This window comes from Ailuropoda melanoleuca, chromosome 8 (genome assembly GCF_002007445.2).
Source record: "Ailuropoda melanoleuca isolate Jingjing chromosome 8, ASM200744v2, whole genome shotgun sequence".
Taxonomy (NCBI): domain Eukaryota; kingdom Metazoa; phylum Chordata; class Mammalia; order Carnivora; family Ursidae; genus Ailuropoda; species Ailuropoda melanoleuca.
Window position 1 is genome coordinate 52666386 of NC_048225.1, and position 24153 is coordinate 52690538.

The 24153-nt window shown below is 38.5% G+C and overlaps 1 protein-coding gene across 2 annotated transcripts; it reads left to right on the top strand.

The window, feature by feature from the left end:
- Positions 1-125: 125 nt before the first annotated feature.
- On the top strand, positions 126-23629 carry THAP12 (THAP domain containing 12). 2 transcript variants are annotated; one of them, XM_034666305.1, is made up of 5 exons: positions 126-489; positions 11522-11642; positions 15215-15322; positions 19152-19188; positions 20750-23629. In XM_034666305.1, the coding sequence occupies exons 1-5, from the start codon at positions 401-403 to the stop codon at positions 22681-22683; spliced, it is 2289 nt and encodes a 762-aa protein (XP_034522196.1). In that variant the 5' UTR covers positions 126-400; the 3' UTR covers positions 22684-23629. The 2 variants fall into 2 exon arrangements, with proteins under 2 accessions (XP_034522196.1, XP_034522197.1); XM_034666306.1 differs by lacking the exon at positions 15215-15322.
- Positions 23630-24153: the final 524 nt, after the last annotated feature.

The window sequence follows — 24153 nt, forward strand, 5'->3', positions numbered from 1 at the left end:
GCTTCTTTGCGCGTGCCCGCCAGCGGAGAAGTCGGCGGAAAGGAGGGGGCGGGGGAGGAAGGCTGAGGGAAGAGAGGGCACCCCCGGCGCCAGGGTGCATTGTGGGAAGGAGGCGGCAGCGTCCCGGGCGGGCGGGAGGTGCACCAGCGGCAGCGGCGGCGGCGGCGGTAAATCCTCCCGGCCGCTCACAGCACTGTGGAGCCGCGTCCCCAGCCCGGCCTCGGACCGCGGCGCCCCTCCTGCCCCTCGCGGCTTCTCGCCCGCCGCCCCTCCCCCCGACGCGCCGGCCTTGCCGAGCCGGCCGGCCGGCCTGGCTCCCCCTCCCCGGCCCCGACGGGCGGGCGGGCTGCCCTGAGGAGGCGGGGAGGGGAGGGCTCGGCCGGCCGGCGGGTGGGCGACGATGCCGAATTTCTGCGCTGCCCCCAACTGCACAAGGAAGAGCACGCAGTCAGACCTGGCCTTCTTCAGGTTCCCGCGGGATCCGGCCAGGTAAGCGGCGGGCGCGGAGCCGGCAGCCCGGGCCCACCTCCGCGGTGCGTGCTGTGCGCTGCCATCCGCCGGCTCCGGGGCTGCGTGGGGAGTGGGCCACGGTCGTCGACCCCAGCCTCGGACGCAGGTGGGGAACGGGCCTTGAGTAACCGGCCGGTGGGCGCCCGGGGAGTTCGGAGCACGTGCGCCAGTGGGGGCCCGGCCTGACGGGCACCACCCGAAGCAAGAGGCAACCAGGGCGGCGCGCAGGCGGGATGAGCTGGGTCCTCGCCCTGGTTAGCTTTGTGGGTGACCTCGGGCAGGTCGCTTTCCCCTCTAGGTTTTAGTTTCCTCAGCTGTCAAAGGAGGGACTTGGGATTCTGTGGTTGGGGTCAGCAGAGCCCTTCCCTCTCCTTACCACCGCCCCCCGGGGGAGTGTTTCTTTTTGGAGTTCGGTCATCTTCTTTGATCTCGTCAAGTCACAATTATTTCCTCCAGCGGATTTTTTCATGGTTCAAATTCAGGCTCTGACCGTTACTCATTGTCTCACTTGGTTATTGTGGGGATAACGGAGGGTGGGTGGGGGGATTACGCCTGTAGGCGTGGGAATTGGTATTGAAATATCTTCCTTGAGGTAACCCGCACGCTCTGACTTATATTTAAAGAGTGGCAGTAGGGACTGTGAAAGTCTGAAGAATTTTCCTTGGCCTCTCTTGTTGATTCGTTTATTTCAATCCAACAACTGTGTGCTGAGCACTAGTGTTAGGTGCTGGAAATTCAGATGTGAATGAGACCGTGTTGCTGCCTGCAGAAAGCTCACAGTCTGTTAAGGAGACAGATATAGAAGGCGATTATAATATAGCATCCTGTTTATTGCACAAATATTTACCGCGGGCCTCCTATGTGCTAGGCATTGCTCTGAGCACTGGGAGTGTACAGATAAATCAAAGCCCCCTGCTCCCTTGAAGTTTACATTCTAGTGGAGGAAAACAGACAAATAAATATGTGTATGTAGTATGTCATATGGTGCTAAATATTATGGAGAAAAGGCAAATGTTGGGGGGTACAATAAGGAGTAGCTGGGGAGGCACAATTGCTGTTTTAAATAGGGTGATCAGAGAAGGCCTCACTGAGAAGGTGAATTTGAGCAAAGACCAGAAGTAGGTGAGCGGGCCAACCACGGAGATATCTAGAGGAAGAGCATTCCTTCTGTGGAAACAGTAAATGCAAAGTCAGGGCATGCATGATACAGGTACAGCCAGAAGTCCATGGACAGGAGAGCTAGATTAAGGAAGGAGGGAGAGGAAAAAGTGAGACCAGAAGAGTCTGTGTGTTTGTATGGTAGGGGCAAATTGTGTAGGACATTGTGGGCCACGTAAAGCACTATGGCCTTTATTCTGAGAGACAGGAAGTCATCCAAGGGTTTAGAGCAGAGAGACTATATTTTAAACAGGATCACTGGCTTGTTAGATTGTAGGGAAGACCAGTTAAAGGCAATAGCAGTAATCCAGGTTAATAGAGGAGGAGGTGGTTAACTGTTGCATTTGAGACATGGTTTGAAGGTGAAGCCAACAGGATTTGTTAATGGTTTAGATGTAGGTTGTAAGAGAAAAAGGGAAGTCAAGAATAACTCTTAAGATTTTTTTTTAACTGAGTATTCACTGAGCTTTGGAAGACTGGGAGGAGCAGGTTTGGTGGGTACATATTAAAAGTTTGGTTTGGGACATGTGGAGTTTGAGGAGCTTAATAAATGTTCAGGAATGTCCGGAAATGAACTCAAAATGGCCCATATTTAGATCAGTAACCTAAATATTTTAGAGCTATGGTTTTACATAAAGAGATAGTCTGGAATTTAGAGACTTTTAGACTAGAGATTGTAAATGTGGGTGTTCTCGGTTTATAGAGGGTATTTAAAGTCATGCTCTGGGGTAAGTAAAGCAGAGTAGGTCTGAGGATTGAGCCCTGGGGCATTCCTGGTGTTTGAAGTTCAGGGAGGTAAGGATGAACTGGCTTGAAGAGTGGAGAATAGCTTTTGGGTTCTATGGGAGCAGAGAAGGGGAACATCTGAATGTGACTGAGCCTTATCCCTTTAAGCGTTATCTTCCTATTTTAGCCCAAGGGCAATCTTGAGAGTATATTTCACTTGCATAATAAGGGCGACATTAGTTGATTCTGGACCACAGGTCACTTGTGTCCGTATTCTATAGCGAATGCTCTTTTCATTACACTCCTTAGAGGGAAGGGATTATGACCTATTGGGGTGTACAGTCTCAAATTTGGAAGGGATTTTTAGATCTAGTGCAGTCTGTCCTGTTTGAGAATCTGACATAAGGATCTTACTTGAGAAAAGACAGAGACACAATTTTGCATTCCACTCTCAAGGTATTTATGGACCCTTTAGAGGCCCTGTGGATTCCAGACAGGTGGGCCTTTGCTAAAACACCTCCAATGACTGTCCTCTGCTTTGTGAAGGGACACTTCAAGATTTTGGACAGCTTTGGCTGTTGTTCCTTCCTTGTATTGAGTGGGAATATGCCTCCCTATAATTTATGCTTTGGAGGCCCTAGTTATGTTCCTACAGTCACACTGAGCAAATCTGTGCCATTTTCCATGTCAGAGTCCTTTGAATATTTCAAGACCAAATTATGAGCTTTTCTTAACTCTTTTCTTTTAAACATTTTTATTGAGGTATAATTCGCATACCATAAAATTCACCCATTTAAAATGTGTATTAAGCGCTTTAATACACATTATATGGTATTGATGTATATTGTACATTATTAATTTTTAAACATTTTGGTAAAATATATAACATAAAATTTGCCATTTTAACCATTTTTAAGTGTATAATTCAGTGGAATTAATTACATTCACAGTGTTGTGCAGCCATCACCACTACCCATTTCAAAAGCTTTTTCATTACCCCACGCAAAAACTAACCATTAAGCGGTAACCCCTTCCCTCCCCTGTTCCCTGCCCCACCTGCTTTCAGTCTCCATGAATTTGTGTGTTCCGTGTACTTCATGTAAATGGAATCATACAATTGTCCTTTATATCTTGTTTATTTTAGTTAACATATTATCTTCAAGATCCTAACTTTTTATCCAAACCAAATCTCCTCCTACTAAGGATTTCAAATTCTTCCGTATTTGAGTTTCTTCTTTACCATGCTCAGAATTAATTACAATAAAGAAGTAGTTTTCAGAAGTGTGTATTAAATTAATAACAATATTTTTAGGGTTATTAATTATAATTAGTGTTTTTCTTTTTTTGGTAAATGAGTTGTAGGAGAGTTTGATAAAAGGTGACATTGCCAACCTATCCTTGGAAAGGTAACTAATATTGTTAACTAAAAATAAAGATAGTATATTTAATGCTATTAAGTAGCACATTTCCTTTTTGTTATATTTATAAATTCCATGGACGCTTTTGTAAACTACTATTTGAAGTAATATAAAATTCAAAAGTGTAGTAGAGGGCACAGTGCAGAATTTCAAAATATAGTACCTTTTATTGGTTCAGAAAAAGTGACATTGGTGTGCTTTTTATTTTTTTATCTTAATTTTAGTTTTTTTTTAATTGAAGTATAGTTGATAATGTTCAGCATTAGTTTCAAGTGTACGACGTAGTGATTCAATAAGTCTATACATTATGCCATGTTCACCACAAGTGTAGCTACTATCTGTCACCATATAGTGCTGTTAACAATACCATTGACTATATTTCCTATGCTGTGCTTTTTATCCCCATTACTTATTCTTTCTTTTTTTTTTTTAACTATAAAATAATTGAAGGAAGTCACTTTAGGGCAGTGGTAGGGAGGTCATAGATTACCTAAAATTAAAGTTAAAAGAAAAGAAAACCTGCCTAAGTCTGCATCACCCCAGGATGGCTTGACTAATGCCAAGGCTTAGCAGGAACCTGGGGGCAGCTCATAGTGGAGCTCATCCCCAGGTGAGGTGAAGGTACAAGTAGAGCTAATGAATTGCTCCTATTAGAGCGAGTGGGGTAATTGAAGCCCTCTTCCTCCTTCTCAGGCAATTAGTTCTAACTCACCCCTAAGGTGTGAGGTCTTCCAAGGTTCTTTTGGCAATTTAATCAAAGTTAATTGAGAGTTGATGTGCTCTGCCTTGTAAAATGTACAACGGTGGTTTTTTGGGATCTCACGAAGGTCCCCCAAAACCCTTTCAAGGAGTCCACAATTTAAAAACTGTTTCATAATAACACTGACATTATTTGCCTTTTTCATTCTCATTCTTTCAGCAGTGTGCACTGGAGTTTCTGAGGAACTCCATAATGTGGTAACACCATTGCTTTGATAAGTTGTCTGTTACATTTTCTAAAATTTCTAAGTATGATTATATAGATGCCGGTGTTTGGTAGACATTTTCTCAAAAATGAATGAAAGCCTGCTGCTTCAAGGGAAACAATTGACTTTCAAGCAAAAATTAGAATTTTGGAAAATTTATATGCACCACTTCAAGCTTGACAACTCTCTAAGACTTTTCTGTTGAGATTGATGGTGATATTGATAAACGTGACTTTTTAAATAAATTGTATAATGGTGGTTTGCATAACTGACTGAACTGATATTTTCCAAATTGACCAATTCATAATTTTACAAAGACATGCACAGATAAAAGCCCTGTTCAAAGTATAAGATACACCAACAGATTTAAGTGTAATAGAGTGAAAAGCCCATTGGTCTGGTTTCAGATTCCACGTCACAGTTCATCTTTAAGAAACCACCACTTGTGGAGTTTTCGTGTAGTATTAAAGAATATCCATAGTAATGTGGGTAAGGGAGGAATATTTTAATTACATTTTTTAACTGAGTAGCAGTGTGAAGCTAGATTTTCTTCATGTACTTGAACCAAAACCACGTATGGCAACAGATTAAATACAAAAGCAGATGTAAGAATCTAGCATTAAAGAGATTTGCAAAGATGGAAAACAGTACCATTCTTTTCACTAAATGTTTTTTGTTTGTTTTAGAAAATGCAATTATTTTTCATTAAAATATTATGTATATTAACATATAATGAGATTGCAAGTTTTAATGAATCAATAAATATTTTTAAGTGTATTTGGTTTTGATTTCTATAAAGATAAATATTGATAAACAAAAGCTCTTGGGTCCTCAATAAGAGTGTAAAAAAACTGTGAAGTTTGAGAACACGTGTATAAAATATGATCTTAAAGTGCTTTCATATCTCATTTAATTTTCCAGCCAATGCTGTGAGCTGTAATAATAATACTTCTTACAGAATACTTCATATTCTATGTGCCAGGCAGTGTTCTATGTGTTTTATGTAGATTATTTCATTTAACCCTCACAATAGGTTTTGAGATAGTCCCTGGTTTCAGATGACCAAAGCAGGCACAGAGAAATTAACTAACGTGTTCAAAGTCCCACAGAAATATCTAAAACCCCAAGAATAGGATAAAATATGTAATATTACCCAAACTTATTTGACCATGAAACTTTTTTTATTTTAATGGAACAGTTGACTAGTGTTCCTTGAAATATGTTTTTGGATATGCTGCAAGTAGGAGACCATCAAAGGGAAAAATAAAAAGCCTGAATAGTATTGAAAGGGTGATTAAAATGAGGATTGAAAGTGACCATTGGACTATGAGAAGCAAACTGAAGACTTCAGAGGGGAGGGGGGTGGGGGAATGGGATAGACTGGTGATAGGTAGTAAGGAGGGCACGTATTGCATGGTGCACTGGGTGTTCTACGCAACTAATGAAGCATCGAACTTTGCATCGGAATCCGGGGATGTACTGTATGGTGACTAACATAATATAATAATAAAATAAAAAATAAAAAATAAAAAAATAAAAAAAATAAAAAATAAAAAAAAGAAAGTGACCATTGGATTTGGCAGGATTGAAATCATTCATAATCTTGGGGCGCATGGGTGGCTCAGTCGTTAAGCATCTGCCTTCGGCCCAGGGCAGAGTTCTGGGATTGAGCCCCACATCGGGCTCCCTGCTCTGCTGGGAGCCTGCTTCTTCCTCTCCCACTCCTCCTGCTTGTGTTCCCTCTCTCGCTGGCTGACTCTCTCTGTCCAATGAATAAACAAAATCTTAAAAAAAAAAAAGAAAGAAAGAAATCATTCATAATCTGAGCAGTTTCAGTGGAAAAGAGATAAAGCAGAAGTCTCCTCAAAATTAATTGAGGAAAGAATGTGAGATAAAGCGGAGATGGTGAAAATGGGTTCTAGTTTTGCTTTGCAGAGGATCCAGGTTAATGAAATTTTTTAGATGGGAGATACTAGGGCATCTTTATACTGATGGTAATTATAAAGTAGGATAAATAAAGGATGTTGAGAGACCAGATACAGAGATGAAGGGGAGTCTTTCCTATGTGTGTGTGTATACATAGTCATACACATATATATACACATCTGAATCAGGAAAAGTTTCCTTCAAGAAATGACATTTGGGGGCACCTGGGTGGCTCAGCCATTAAGCGTCTGCCTTTGGCTCAGGGCGTGATCCCAGAGTCCTGGGATCGAGTCCCACATCAGGCTCCTCCCCTGGGAGCCTGCTTCTTCCTCTCCCACTCCCCCTGTTTGTGTTCCTTCTCTCGCTGGCTGCCTCTCTCTCTGTCAAATAAATAAATAAAATCTTAAAAAAAAAAAAAAAAAAGAAACGACATCTGAGGGGCACCTGGGTGACTCAATCTCTTAAGTGTCTGCCTTTGGCTCAGGTCATTGATCCCAGGGTCCTGGGATTGAGCCCTGTGAGCCCCATGTTGGGCTCCCTGCTTAGCAGGGAGTCTGCTTCTCCCTCTCCCCCCACTTGTGCTCTCTCATGCACACTCGCTTTCTCTCAGATAGATAAATAAAATCTTAAAAAACAAAAACCAAAAACATTGTCTCTGCAGTGTGGAGAAGGGGTTAGGGAAAGGCAAAGGGCCAGTTTGGAAGTGGAATGGATTCAGAGAATCATTTCACTCTGCTAAGGGAAAAGGCTACAGAGTCTGGAGTACAGGGCACAGAACAACCACAGGGTGAGCTAGGAAAGGGGAGACAGTGGTCAATTTGAGAGATAATTATGTATATCCTTAAAAGCATTTAAGTATATATACATATGTATACATACACATTTACATGTACACACATGTATGTATGTAAAAAGCTTGTAGTCATATGTAACTTTTATAACTTTATTGATATAAAATGTATATACACAGACGATCACAAATCTTAAGTGTTGTATGGCATGTTGGATTTTCAGGGTGACCTGTTCTGAAACTTTTGCCCAGATTAAAAAAATATATGTATATTACTAATATCCCAAACTCCCTCTCCCCTGAGGCTCTCTCGGTCATTATGCCACTATCCCTAGTGAGAGCCACTGTCCTACTTGATACAATTAGATTAGTTGGTTATTGAGAATAAGGGAGAGAGTGAGGGAATCTTTTATTGATATATGACATACATAGACAAGAGTGTAAAATTAGAAGTCTAGAACTTGAGGAATTTTTATAAAATGAATACCCAGGTAGTGTTTGAGATACAGAACATGTTTCTACCCAGAGAAGCCCATTAGAGGTCCAGTGCCCAAAGTTTTTATTGTGATGTAGTCACATAGACACTCTCCAGCAAACGTATGTGAAAATTCTAGACTCCCAGAAGAAAGGCAGATGTTCACTATAGATCATATTGTTAAAAAAATAAATCATGTTGTTTGCAGAGTCTCAGTACAATGAACAACCTTATCAGTTAGGGAAAGTTTTATGTCAACATAGGGAACTATTTGTCAACCAAGTTTCTTCCAGGCAGCAGCCAAAAGGCCATCCTTATAAGCAGGCCTTTCTAGGGATAGCAATCTCAGGCCTCCTGTGTTAACTTTTTTTCTGCATGATCACTATAGGTGAGTTTTGCCTATTTTTTTTTATGGCATCTGATTTTTTTTTAAGTTTATTTATTTAAGTAATCTCTACACCCAACATAGGGCTCGAACTCATAACCCTGAAATCAAGAGTTGCATGCTTTTCCAGGTGAGCCAGATGGGTGCCTCAAGTTTTACCTATTCCTGAACTTCATATAAAAGGAATCCTAGAGGTACTCCTGGCTTATTTTACTCAGCATTATGTTTGTGGGCTCTAGCTAGTTCACTCATTCCCATTGCCAAACAGTGCCACTTTCTCATCAGCATTTGGTATTATCTCTTTTACATTGTAGTCATTCTTGAAGGTATATAGTAATATTTTATTATGGTTTTAATTGGTACGTCCCTGATGACTAATGAGATTGAGTCCTTTTTTTTTTTCCCACGAACGTTTTTTTCATGTGTATTGGCCATCTGGATAACCTTTTTATTTTATTTTATTTTATTTATTTTTTTTAAGATTTTTTTTATTTATTTATTCGACAGAGATAGAGACAGCCAGCGAGAGAGGGAACACAAGCAGGGGGAGTGGGAGAGGAAGTAGCAAGCTCATAGCGGAGGAGCCTGACGTGGGGCTCGATCCCGTAACACCGGGATCACGCCCTGAGCTGAAGGCAGACGCCCAACCGCTGTGCCACCCAGGCGCCCCGTAACCTTTTTATTTTAAGTTGCTTGTTCAGGTCTCTGGCCCATTTTTATGTGTTGTCTGGTTTATTTGTGGGAGTTCTAAATACATATTTTGGAGTCTATTGTTGGATATATGTATTGCAGATACCTTCTTCCGTGTTATAGGTTGCCATTTCACTCTTCAGTAGGTTCTTTGAATGAAGAAAAGTTATTAACTTTAAAGTAGCCAGATTAATTCATCTTTTGTTCTAGAGTTTGTGCTTTCTTTTGTCTTCTTTAAAATATCTTTGTCTATGCCAAGGTAATGGAGATAGTCTCCTGTGTTATCTTTTAGAGGCTTATTGTTTTACCTTCCATATTTAGATCACAGTGAGCTTGGTATTTATTTTTGTGCACATGGTGTGAAAGTAGGAGTCAAGATTAATTTTTTTCGTATGGCCATCGAATTGACTCAGCACTGTGTATTGAAAAAAACTTTTGTCTTCACTTCTGTGCATTGCTACCTTTGTCTTAAGTGTCCATAGCTCTCTGTTTTGTTTCATTGTTTTATACTTGTGCCAGTACCACACTGTCTTACTAAGCTTTTATGATAAATATTAATATCTGATAGTGTACGTCTTTCAACTTTTTTCTCAAGATTATTTTGACTATTCTTGGTCCTTTGAATTTCTGTATAAAAAGTTTTAGAATTACCTTGTCATTTCTCTCTTTCTCTGTCTCTCTTTCACACATACACACAAAGAGACATGCACAAAAGAACATCTTGGGGGGCGCCTGGGTGGCACAGCGGTTAAGCGTCTGCCTTCGGCTCAGGGCGTGATCCCGGCGTTATGGGATAGCCCCGCATCAGGCTCCTCTGCTATGAGCCTGCTTCTTCCTCTCCCACTCCCCCTGCTTGTGTTCCCTCTCTCGCTGGCTTGTCTCTATCTCTGTCAAACGAATAAAATCTTTAAAAAAAAAAAAAAAAACATCTTGGGATTTTGATTATATGAATCAGTAAATCAATTTGAGAATTGTTATCTTTAGAATTCAGTGTACCAGTCCATGAACTTGTATATCCCTCCATTCATTAAAGTTATTTAAAATCTTTTTTCCATTAGAGAGTCTTGCACGTCTTTCTCTAGATTTACTTCTAGATATTGATAGGGCAGACATAGATGTAGTTATTTGGGCTATCTGCCCCATCTATTCTTGATTGAATCTGAATGCTTGTAGTATCAGAAAGCTGTTTCGACTTAGTACAGAGATAATACAGACAGTAGTATTCTGTATGGAAGGTCTTCAGAGATCTAACAATTAAAAAACAAACAGCTGTAGCAGTATGGCAAATTATTTTTTAGTAAGATAGTTTCTGTACTAAATATTTGGATGTTGAAACATGAAACGTTTATGAAATCATATTGCACAACTGTGTAAAAATATTAAAATATGGACATCTTAGGTGTCATTACCGTGCAGTAATACTCCTTGTTTGAATGAAATGCTGTACAATTTAGGTGTGGTTTTAGTTTCAGTTCGATAATCATTTCACCATGGTTTTACATATTGAGAGTGGAGGAAATTAAGTTTCAGAGTGTGTGTGCGTGGAGGGGTGAACTGTAATATTAAGACATAGTATACTATGATGCAATTATAAAATGAATTATGTTTTCAAATTTGTGACTGTGACCGCATTTTTATTCCTAGAAACTTGAATGAAGGAAAGAAAGACCTAGTTGTAAGCTTTAGCAAATTACTTAACATTTCTGTGCCTTCACTTCTTCGTCTTCATACGGGGGATAATATACCCCTTTTGTAAAGGACTTAGAACAGTGTCTGGCTCATAATAAGTACTTAGTACACATCATCATCGGTGTTGTCATTATTATTATTTGGTTTTTTTGCAGATTTGTAAACACCAAAAGGGTATGGACTTTTTGTTCACTATCTTCAGTACCTGTGTACTAGATTGTGTAGGTACAATCCCTCAGTCATAGTGCTTGTGATCTAGTCTGTACATACTGTAGATAATAAATCATGTTCATAATAAGGCAGATGAACACAGGCATCATGCTTCTGTAAGAAACTCTAATGATTTATAGAACATCTATTTACTTATTTTTTGCAATGATAGTGTTGTTTCATATCCTTGTTTAAGTTGAAATTCTGAGGGGAATGTTAGGCAGTGGGTCTCATGGTTGTGCAACTTTTTGCTTGAACTACTGTTAATTGAGTCCTCTGTGGTGCTAGGAAGTCCTGGGAATTGAAAGACTCAGATAGATGTTCTAGTTGTACGGCTGATTTTGTGCATTACTCTGGGCAAGTTACTTAACCTTGTCTATAATTGAATGTACTAAATGATTTCTAAGGTTTATTCTAGCCCTCATTTTGTTATCATTGAACTTCTCCAAATTATGTTCTGCAGGGAGAGGAGAGCAGAAATCCATTGTCTATAATATGTATTTGCCTTATAGCTGAATGCTGAAATATATATAAATGTTGAGCTCATATTTCATAATTGTATTTTGGCTTTATTTATAGATGCCAGAAGTGGGTGGAGAATTGTAGGAGAGCAGACTTAGAAGATAAAACACCTGATCAACTAAATAAACATTACCGATTATGTGCCAAACACTTTGAAACCTCTATGATCTGTAGAACTGTAAGTAATAGAAGTGCTTGAGTTGTTTGCTTTCTCTATCTCACTCAGTATCTCGTTGGAAATATAAATCTTTATTAATGGTGGAGTGTATCCTTGCACCCCGCCCCTTTCTTTAAAGTTGAAGACAAATTCGGAGCTGCACAGTATCTGTTTTGTTCTTAAAAACCTGGGATTTTTTTAAGCCCCCCTGTTTCTGATGCCCCATTCCTGTTCACCAGAGGTTGCCACTTTTACAGTTCTTAATGCAGCCTTCAGAAAATTTTGGAGGATTATTAAAGTTTTTGTTTAAGGTAGAGTTTGTGTTTTTATTTGGAGCAGCTTCTCCAGAGCTTTTTTTATGAGTGAAATCTTCATTGAGAAATGGAGCTCTTTATTTTCATGTTTTCATATGTACTATCAGAACCAACCCTGAATTTTTATGTGCAACTTACAACAAGAAGCAAATCTTACATTTAATATGAAAAAAATTTTCCATCAGTAATTTTCAATTTCATATCAAGACGTGGATCTCTCACCTTTACTGCTGTTAACTATGTAAATTTGGCCATGTCACTTTCCCTTTCTGGGCCCCAAATTCTAATAAGGAGATTAAACCACATAATTCCTGAGATCTTAAGATTTTTTAACCCTCTGTGATTCTGTTGTTGCTGTGACTTAAAAGAGACACAAATAGGGCAGATTTGATTGAAATGAAGCAGACTTGAAACACTTTAAAAACTCGTTAGGAAGACAGTTTTGTTAAATAATATATTCGTGTTTAGGTATAACTGATGTATCATCTCAGATATTGGGATAGACATAAACTTGATTTGAAGATACACTATATATTGTTATACAGCAATTTATTTTGATATTTTTTTCAGATACATTTTGCAGAGGCATCAGAAAACTAAAGAATGATTGGGTTATTTTATTTCTCAAAATTAATTGAAGCAGATACTTGTGAAGTCATTGGGAGGTGAGCCAATTCCGGTTCAACAGTTTAATCACAAATATTTGAGGGATATTTTTGCCTTGCTTTAAGAGGGTAAAATGATCAGCCAAAATAAGGGATTTCTTATGTTTAAAAGGCAAACTACTTTTATGTTCTTGACATTAAGTAAAAATATCCCAAATTATTATTATTTTTTAAAGATTTTATTTATTTATTCAACAGAGATAGAGACAGCCAGTGAGAGAGGGAACACAAGCAGGGGGAGTGGGAGAGGAAGAAGCAGGCTCATATCAGAGGAGCCTGATGTGGGGCTCGATCCCATAACGCCGGGATCACGCCCTGAGCCGAAGGCAGATGCTTAACCGCTGTGCCACCCAGGCGCCCCCCAAATTATTATTTTAAATATACAAGCCATATACATTTTTATTTTAGAAATAAATATGGTCTCTTATTAGACAATTCCAGTAAGATTAATGTGAGAAATGTAAAATTATAGTTCACTCATATTCTTGTTTAGTCAGAGCACAGGACAGAAAGATGAGCTGTTTTTGCTTTTTAAATTTTCACATGATTCTTCAGTCTTGAATAAGTTAATGCAAATGCGAGAAGATGTTCTTTCTACACATGTAGAAGAAGATACTGCTATTAAAAACTGGCTTATGTGATACGTATATCCAAATGTTTGAGAGTTTTGACTTCATTAGTTTGGCATTGAAGGTTTCATCAGTAAACAATCATGGCTACTTCAACCAAAACCAAATAATTATCTTTGATGCGAGAGTGAGATCACTGCTTTATGCTCAAACCTTAGTTCAGCAGTTAAAGATTAAATCTTGATACTGAGTTAAAACTGTCATGCACATAAATCGAATATAGCTCTTTTTTGCATGTGAACTTTTAAGTCAGTATTTATAAAAAGTAATATGTTTTTAATTCATGTTCTCCTTTTTGGTCTGTAATATCTTTATAGCAAATCAGTTTGATTTGAATTTAAGAAATGCATTAGGAATGTTTTATCCCTCCTCTCCTTGTTTAATAATTGGTAAGATATAAAGAGTTGGCTGTGTATGTTTGTGTATGTGTGACATGTTTGCTAAGCGGGAAAGATGCAATGTTTGGGGTATAGTACAGTTTTTGCTCCCTTCAGTGATTGTTTCCCTAATCAATCTCTGATTCAAACTTCCTAGTAGACTCAGGATAATTGGTCCAGCACTAGAAGCTGAGTGTCATTAAGAAAAAGATTTAAAAAAAAAAAAGTTTTCTTCTTTGTGTTTTCCATGAGATATGGGGTTGAACTGGAAAATATTGAATCTGAATAGAAACTCCTCCCAGATGTGTTTAGCAACTCTTTAGATAAAACCCGAGATAGTATGTTCCCTTTAGTTATATATTTTTTTCTTCATATCCTTCTAACCTTCCTTCCCTGGGTGAAAAAAATATAGGAGTTGTTATTTGTGTTTGGCATATACTTTGAACATGCTTTATAGTCAGCTTTGAAACAATCACTGCTCCTGAGTGAGCTTTTTAAAAAGAAGAGTGTTGATCTTTATCAGTGCAGACCTGTGAAGAAATTAAAGGCACTGTTTCTTTGGACTAGCTGAGGGGAATATATGCAGTTATTCATCTGTTACTCTTACTGTTAATAAACTTCTTGTCCCTACCTGACCTCTGGGTTGGCTGTTGAAGACTGTCAACATCTAAGTATGCATCCAGCTTCTAGCCAGGTTGGATTAGGTTAACAGGAATTAGAATAGAGAATAGTCATCCTTCAGTGATAAGAACATTAGAATTAGAAATTTAGAAATACCTAGTTCAGTGTTTGCAAAAGTCCAATTATGTATATCACAGTTATGAATGAATTCAAGTGGCACATGAGTCAATTTTTATTTTAGGAGTTTCACAGTATGTCTTAAAAATATAACTAGCTCATCAGAAACATTATTTTATAGTTTGCATTGCCTAAGACAATGCTAACTTAAAAAAATGAGTGGATTATGTAAAAATGCACAAGCATTATCATTAGTATGTGTATAATTTCATTTTGGGAAATACTGGTCTAGTTCAATACTTGAATTTTATGCAGAAGAGGAAAGTGAGGTCCAAAAAGGGAAAGTATTTGGCCAGGATCTCATAGTAGCTGGTAGTTTGGACTTGATCCTAGGTCTCCTGGGTCCCGCCCAGTCCAATATTATTTCACTATACCTTGATGCTTCTCAGTAATAGTAGTGAGAATGGAGTGAACAGCAGGTTAAGAAGGGAAGAATTATTAAGAACATACAAAGGGATAGCTTGAGAAGCTTTTGTGCCTACTCTAGATTTGTGGGCTCATTGAAGGGAGAACAGATGAAGTCGCTGGGAGGATGAATTAGAAGTATATATGCAAGATGCAAATACATTTTATTTTTTTTGCCTACCATCAATTCCGTTCCTTTTTGAAAATAGTAAGATTGCCAGAAGGGCAAATGCAAAGAGAGTTAGAAATAATAAGCTAATCTGGACTGACATTGTCATTCTGCAAGTCTTTACACTTTAGAGCTGGAGTTGAAGGAGTCCTGGGGAAGTCATTACTGTAGCATTTTCTTTATGTGTAATACATTCTTACGGACTGTCTCTGAATTAACACATTTTTCTTTTTCAGAGTCCTTATAGAACAGTTCTTCGAGATAATGCAATACCAACAATATTTGATCTTACCAGTCATTTGAACAATCCACATAGTAGACACAGAAAACGAATAAAAGAATTGGTACGTCAGTGTGCTTTCGGCTTTCCCTGTAATACTGTGAAATCAAATATAGATGCATTCATGTTAAAATTGAACCCGAGTTACTCTCTATTTCAAAGGTAGCATGGGAAGCGAATGCTGTAGTTATTGAAGTAGCATGGATACAAGATGATTAGTTTTGTGCTTAAATTGGAAAGTCTTTCTCAAATTATCCCATTGATACTTACTGACTTGGGCCAAAATATGCTGTCAGTTATAAACCACTAGCACGTTCCCTTCCTGGGAAGAAAACAAAAACAAAAACAAAAAAAAGACCACTACCTTTTCTTTTATAGTAAGGAAAGTGGACCTGAGGGATATTTCCAGAATTCAGCACAAATGGATAAAGAAAGGGAAAGTATAAAAGTTAAGACATGGATACTTTTACCTAGAGGTAATGGTTCTATCACTATTAAGTACTGACAGGGTTAGAAAAAGCTTTTAAATCTTTTTATGCATGTTTTTATATTCCTTTGATTGCCTTAGTTCTAATGATTGAAACCTGGTTTTTTTGTTGACATTAGGTGAACAACATTAAATTACTGAGACTCCTCAGTCTATGACTTTCTGTCATTGTTTCCACCAGCAAGACCCTTATTTTATTTTTCTTCCTCCTTCTGCTATTACCATTCCCACTTCCACTCCTTTTGGTATCCATGCTAGTGTTTTTAATATATGCCATTTCATTCTACCTACTGTGTGCTTTTTAAAGACAACATTTATCTAATTTTCCTCATTTTTTGTTTCTGTGTTTACCTTTCATATTTAGATCTTTGATCTATTTGGTGTTTGTATGTCAATATCTTACTTTCAAATACAGTGATTTCTTAGCTCTTCTTTTTAAAAATTGTCTTAGCTATTTGTGGACCTATATCCCTCCAGAAAATCTGAGAATTCTTTTGTCAGGTTATAGAAATTGTATGGGGATTTTCATCATGAATGCTTTGAACTACTGTCTTTGCAATATTAATTATTCATATCCATACACAGGAAAAAAAAAGCTATCAAGTAATAGCAGTCATTGATAAAATTAAATACTAGTTCTTTGAAAACACTATTAAAATACTTTTAGGGGCACCTGGATGGTTCAGTTGGTTAGGCGTCTGCCTTTGGCTCAGGTCATGATCTCAGGATCGAGCCCCAAGTCAGGCTCCCTGCTCAGTGGTGAGTCTGTTTCTCCCTCAGCGCCTCCCCTCCAACCTTGGCTCATGCTCTTTCTCTCAGATAAGTAAATAAAATCTTTAAAATAGATTAAAAATTTAAAAATACTTTTAGGAGTGCACAAAGTAAAAAATTTGAAAAAACTTCAGGGTTTTTGCTGCAATTCTTTAGAAGAGAACAATATGTACATTCTTCCGTAAATTACTTCCTAAATACACTATGGTTATCGCTGATATAGATTATGTATTCTGGTTAAGATTGTTTCTAGCAATTTTGAAGACCCCTTTTTTTTATTCTAATATTCCACCAAGTTCATCCTCCAAATTTGCCTCTTCTTCCAGTCCTCATAATTTAAAATTTTTCTGTTGCATGTGTTATTGTTTAGTCAAGACCCCTAAGAGTACTGTGTTGAACAATCCCAGGAACGTCACAGCTGGTACATTTGTCTGGTTGCATTAAGTGTGATGTTTGTTATTACCGTTAGATAGATTTTATCAAGTTAAGGAAATTCCTCTTATTCCCTTTTAGTCCTCATAGTCAGAATTTTTATCGTAACTTGTTGAACTTATCAGAAGATTTCACTGCATCTGTTGAGTAGAAAAAGTTCATGATTTTTTTAAGGCAGTGAATAACATGGATGGATTTTCTAATGTTGAGCCATCTTTGCATTCCTGTGATGAACCCTAATTGATTGCAGTGTATCTCTCTTCATTTGTTTGATTTAGTTGGTTAATATTTTATTTAGGAGTTTGCATTTATAATTTTAAGTGTTGTCCTCTAATTTTCTTTTTGTGTACTCCTCTTATGCAGTTATGATATCAAGGTTCTGTTAGCCTTATATAAAATTGTTGGATAGCTCTCCTTTTTCTAGAGAAACTTGTATAAGGTATATACTGTCTGTTCTTGAAAGTTAAGCCATAAAACCATTAGAGGGCTTGGGGTGGGTGAGGGACTATTTTGATTGCCATTTTGATTTATTTATTGGTTTTCTCTTCTTGTATTTCATTTGTTTTCAACAGTTTATGAACTGCAGCTAGGATTTTGGAGTGTTTTTTTTTCTGAACCTAAGATTATTTTAATAGTCCTCGCAAAGAAATAGTAGTTAGTTTTATCAATGATTGCTGCAGTTGTGAGCTATTTTATTGGTTTTTTTCTTGATTTGAGGGATTTACTTTTTAGTTCTTCTTCTGGCTTCTTGAATGTTTGGCTCATATTTGTATGTATCCAAAGCTGTAAATGTCTAAGTGTGTTTTAGCTGTGTCCCGCAATTTTAGACATGTAGTGCTTTCATTGATTAGCCAGGAGTGTTTTGTAAATTCCCCTCTTTCTTTAACATAGGATTATTTTGTTTCTAGTTTCCAGGCATGGATTTATTTTTTAAAACCATATTGTAGTTTTTATTTGGAGTGTTACTAGTAAGTGATACGTACAGGATATATACAGTCTATGTGATACTGATTCTTTCTAGTTTTTGCATCTGTTATTGCTGTTGAAGTCTGTTGTCAGCCTGATTCTTGCTCCTTTTTAGATGATCTGCTTTTCTCCCTCAAGGTCTTTTGTTTTTTTTCTTTACGTTTGACATTTTAAATTTTGCTAAACTGGGTCTGGATGGTTTTTTTAAATTACCTGGATTGACATCTTTAAGTTCTGAGAAATCCTGTTTTTATTTCTTCATTTCTTTCCTTATATTTATTTATTTGTTTTTCTGAGACTTCTCATAGATGCATGCTGACACTCCACAACAGTCCTCCACATCAGTGTTCTTAGTGATACGTACCAGGGGTCAGCCACTTCCCACCCTGTAGCTCAGCCACTTCCCACCCTGTAGCTATCATTCCCTTGTATTCTGCCCCTTGGGAACCTCAGATACCTTATTGCAGACATACTCTTCCAGATCTGCCATCCTTGCAATTGCAGCTCACAGGATAAAGAGGGAATGTTCCAGATTGGCTAGCCTGCTGACATTTCTTGTTAGCGGTATCATGTTCTCATGCTGCCTAGCAGGTACCCTGCTAACTCCAGCTGTCACTGGTACTGCCGTTAGCCTGCCCCAGAATAGTAATGGGGTGGGTTGTGATTTAAGCATTGTGGAGGGTTAGAGGGAGAGAAAAGGACACAACTGGGAAGTTCTTCCTTGGTCTAACCCTGTATATATGTGCCACTTGGCCCTCTATGCTGTGTGCATCCATTTCTCTTCCATACTGTCACTGTGTTACTTTTTGCTTCCCAGGGATTTTTCATAGCTTTTATGTTAGGTTCTGGGATTCAACAACTATCTCTTACATGGCATCCCCCAGGATTGGATTGAGGGGGACATAATTTGTGATCCCTTGGAATGCCCATCCTATACTTCTGCCTTTTATTAGCCAGCAAACACTTGTAACCCAGTTGTGATGATTTAAGTATAAATTAAGTTAAACAATGTATTCTTTCCCCTCCAGTATTTCATTATGAGCTTGGAGTCCTTAGTAAATTATAGTTTTGGTTTTTCTGTCATCTCTATGTTTGAAGAATGTTTTCCTTATAAGGAATTTATGCTCTTGAAGGAATTAAATTTGAGTGAAGATATGCTTTCTACTTATGAGTCTACAGTGATGTGCTGGAGTTCAGTTTTCTTAAAGGTGTTTTTTTCTTTTTTCTTGTCATTTAGAGTGAAGATGAAATCAGGACACTGAAACAGAAAAAAAGTAAGTGATAGTGTTAATGACTCAACTTCTGAATGCCTTTTTAAAAGGCCTTGACCTGGTAAGGACAAATAATTATGTTTTATGTCCAAAACCTCCCGTGAGAATGATGTAAGCGTGTGGTAGGCTTTGTCCCATGGTCTGGAATTGTCTGTGAGACTAAAGTGTTAGTTGAGTTTCTTGATTGAGTGCTACCATGCCGTACACTTTGCCTTCTCCCCACTAGGGCTGTGCTCTCGGTGTGGTAGGAGTGGCAGGCACACGGACAGAGTGTCCCAGGGTAGGGAAGGAGAGGCAGCAGGAAGGACAAGAGCAGAGTCTTCATCCACCCAACGTGTGGTGCCTCATAAGTTCTTGATAACGTTTTTAAGGACTAAATGCTGTGGGAACACTTATCCTAATAGAGAGTAGGAGTCAGAAGCCTTTCTGCAGGTACTGATGCCTGACCTCTGTCACCAAAGAACGAAGACTAGAAGTTTTTGTTCTTGTCAGTGGTTGCTCTTCGTCCTCCTTTCTCTGCCTCCTCCTACTACTGTGTTCTATTATTATTGACATAACTCTTCAGGTGTACTGCGCGCCAAGTCTTTATTCTAAGTGCTTTACTTAAGTGACTTAATTCTGACAGTAGTCCTGAGGCAAGTACTATTATTTTCCCCCCTCTGTAGATGAGGAGACCTGGGATCAGGCAAAGGGGGGATGAATATTCTGTACAGAAGTAGAGTGGCTTGAAGCAGGGTGCCGGATTTGGGCAATGACACTCATTTTGTTGTTGGAGCTTCTAATGTCCCGTGATGAGTAGAAAATGAGCATAGAGGGGACCACAGGATCCAGGACTTGCAAGGTTGAGTGTATGACAGTGGGCAGGGCACTAACCTCAGAGCCTCAGTTTTCCATCCAAATACAAAGAGATTAGGCTGTTAACTTGTAGTAGTCTAATATTAGCCCGAAAAATTGCCTGAATATACTTTATGTTTTATTGGCTTGTATAACTCTCCTCTTCCATACAAAAGTGTAGCTTAATTTTGCAGAAGCCGCATCACCTTGGACTTTGGAGCCAGACAGGCTTGGATTTGAATTTTGCCTCCGTCCTTCTAACCACATCTCTATGACCTTGGGCAATTATTTACTTTCCTCATTTGTCAAATGGGGTTGATAGCACCTGCCTGTAGAGGGAGTAACGTGATACATATAAAATGCTAATAAAACGCCAATACAGTGCCTCAGTAAATATTAGTTCTCTTACTTTTCTTTTTTCTGAGGGCACAGACTGTTACTGCTCTGTATATGTTTTATGTGATGTTCCTTGTTAAGTTTATAAGAAATCATTTCTCTCTTACAACATTTACGTGTAGGATTAACATATATCTGTATACGGTTTTTGTCTCCTCTTCTAGAGTGTGTCTTATTGTGACATCTGTGTCCTAGTCTGTGGTCCAGTAGGTGCCCTGTGAATGTTGAATGGATGAGTTTGTGAATTTTAAATATTTAACCAATCAAAAATGTAATTTTTTATTTGTATGGTTCTTCATGAGCCTGTTTATAAAATTAATTCTTTGTTTTCCAGTTGATGAAACTTCTGAACAGGAGCCAAAACATAAAGAAATAAACAACAGCAATGCTCAGAACCCCAGTGCAGAAGAAGGGGGTGAAGAACAAGATGAAGACATTTTACCTTTAACTCTTGAAGAGAAAGAAAACAAAGAATACTTAAAATCTTTATTTGAAATTTTGATTCTTATGGGAAAACAAAACATACCTCTGGATGGGCATGAAACTGATGAAATCCCAGAGGGTCTCTTTACTCCTGATAACTTTCAAGCACTGCTGGAGTGCCGGATAAATTCTGGTGAAGAGGTTCTGAGAAAGCGCTTTGAGACAACAGCGGTTAACACATTGTTCTGCTCGAAAACACAGCAGAAACAGATGCTAGAGATCTGTGAGAGCTGCATTCGGGAGGAAACCCTCAGGGAAGTGAGAGACTCTCACTTCTTTTCCATCATCACTGATGACGTAGTGGACATAGCAGGGGAAGAACACTTGCCTGTGTTGGTGAGGTTTGTTGATGAATCTCATAACCTGAGAGAAGAATTTGTGGGCTTCTTGCCTTATGAAGCTGATGCAGAAATTTTGGCTGTGAAATTTCATACTACGATAACTGAGAAGTGGGGGTTAAACATGGAGTATTGTCGTGGCCAGGCTTATATTGTGTCCAGTGGATTTTCTTCCAAAATGAAAGTTGTTGCTTCTAGACTTTTAGAGAAATATCCCCAAGCTGTCTACACACTTTGCTCTTCCTGTGCCTTAAATATGTGGTTGGCAAAATCAGTGCCTGTTGTGGGAGTATCTGTTGCATTAGGAACAATTGAGGAAGTTTGTTCTTTCTTCCATCGATCTCCACAACTGCTTTTGGAGCTGGACAATGTAATTTCTGTCCTCTTTCAGAACAATGAGGAAAAGGGTAAAGAACTGAAGGAAATCTGCCATTCTCAGTGGACAGGCAGGCATGATGCTTTTGAAATTTTAGTGGACCTCCTACAAGCACTTGTTTTGTGTTTAGATGGTATAAATAGTGATACAAATATTAGATGGAATAACTGTATAGCTGGTCGAGCTTTTGTACTCTGTAGTGCAGTAACAGATTTTGATTTCATCGTTACCATTGTTGTTCTTAAGAATGTTCTATCTTTTACAAGAGCCTTTGGGAAAAATCTCCAAGGGCAAACCTCTGACGTCTTCTTTGCAGCCAGTAGCTTGACTGCAGTGCTGCATTCACTAAATGAAGTGATGGAAAATATTGAAGTTTATCATGAATTTTGGTTCGAAGAGGCCACAAATTTGGCAACTAAACTTGATATTCAGATGAAACTCCCTGGGAAATTCCGCAGATCCCAGCAAGGTAACCTGGAATCTCAGCTCACCTCTGAGAGTTACTATAAAGAAACTCTAAGTGTTCCAACAGTGGAACACATTATTCAGGAACTGAAAGATATATTCTCAGAACAGCACCTCAAAGCTCTTAAATGCTTATCTCTTGTACCCTCTGTCATGGGACAGCTCAAATTTAATACATCCGAGGAGCACCATGCTGACATGTACAGAAGTGACTTGCCCAATCCCGACACACTCTCAGCCGAGCTGCATTGCTGGAGAATCAAGTGGAAACACAGAGGGAAAGATATAGAGCTTCCATCCACCATTTATGAAGCCCTGCATCTGCCAGACATCAAGTTTTTTCCTAATGTTTATGCATTGCTGAAAGTCCTATGTATTCTTCCTGTGATGAAGGTTGAGAATGAACGCTATGAAAACGGGCGAAAGCGTCTGAAAGCGTACTTGAGGAACACTTTGACAGACCAAAGGTCAAGTAACTTGGCTTTGCTTAACATAAATTTTGATATAAAACATGATCTGGATTTAATGGTGGACACATATATCAAACTCTATACAACTAAGTCAGAGCTTCCTGCAGATAACTCAGAAACCATTGAAAATACCTAAGAGACTTTTGAAGTAGGCTTTTTCTTATGTTTGATATTTGGAAAAATCTGTAAGAAATTTGAAGACCTCTTACAGAAAAGCTGTCAGGTGTATGTAGGCCACTTAATCACTGAATATCTTGACCTATCGACCTCTCATTGAGTACATTAGCCATTGATAATCTGCCTATTTAAATGGCCCCTGTTTAAATTCTCATGCTTTGGAGACATACCTGTTCTTCCAGAAGATAGCATTGAAAGTGCCATATTACACTTCTATGGAATCTCTGCACGGCACTTGGGAATTGTTTTAGTTAAGTCATTTTAGACATAACATTTATTATCACTGGATCCAATTGTCGGGTATTGAGTTATCAGTTCTTAGAAGATAAAGATTTGGAAGAGGTGTGGGAGGAAGGAATACATAAAATGTTACAATGAAGCTCAAGCGTGACCTTTGAATGGTAGGAGTGTTAGTATGTTAAACATCTGTAACAGACAGTTAAGGGAGTTACCAGACAGAGAAACAGTGAGCTTGCCAGCAAGGATTGCAGTAGAGATTTTGTCTTTATCAAATGAACTTAAAGGAACAAGTTACAGTGTAAGTTTGAGTGGGAGAGCCTGCCATTGTTGTTCCACATTGGGTTGTTGCTGTTTACATTCCTTTGTTGAGCCTACATCTTCATAAGCTTTTTAGCAGGTATATGTTGAACACCTCTGTTCATGGTCAAGACAGGATCAGAGGCCATGGATACTGACAACTGATTTGTCTGTTTTCCTCTGTCTTTTTCCATGACTATATCTACTGCCTTGTCTTGATTTATAAACAAAACCTGGAAAACCTACAAAAATAAGTGTTTTGTGGTTTATCTAGGAATAATACAGAAAATATTGCTGTTATTTTTGGTGAAGAAAATCAATTTTGTATAGTTTATTTCAACCTAAATAAAATGTGAATTTTGTTTAAAGTTCAGGTACATTATTTTTGGTGGGGGACGAGATGGATTCTTGTGGTAAATTCCTTTTATCATACTTCACAGTTGAAGATGGGTCTTTGGGGGGTGGCGGTGGTATATGGTTTACTATCTGGAGTATATAAAAGACATTTTAATTAAGAAATTTCTAAATAATAACGTTTATCTAACTGATGTTTTTTAATTTTATGTGCTGTATGACCCCGTTACAAATTTTCAGGGCTTGTGTAATTGTCGATAGCTAAAATGTAAATGAATTAATAGAATTGCCGAGATGTCCTTGAATTATTTTATGTTGGGATATGTTAGTGTCACTTGAGTTACAGAAAACAGAATGGGGTGCTTTTGCAGAGTGCAGGTCTTAGTGATAACTGGCAGTGCTTTTCCCTGTCAGGGGCAAGGCTGGCAGACGTGTCAGATCAACATTACCCATTCAGGTTAGGAAAAAGATAACAGAGTTTATCTTATAGCCAGAGCTCTAAGAGGTGCCTCTGTCTTTTGCAGAGAGCTGATCAGGT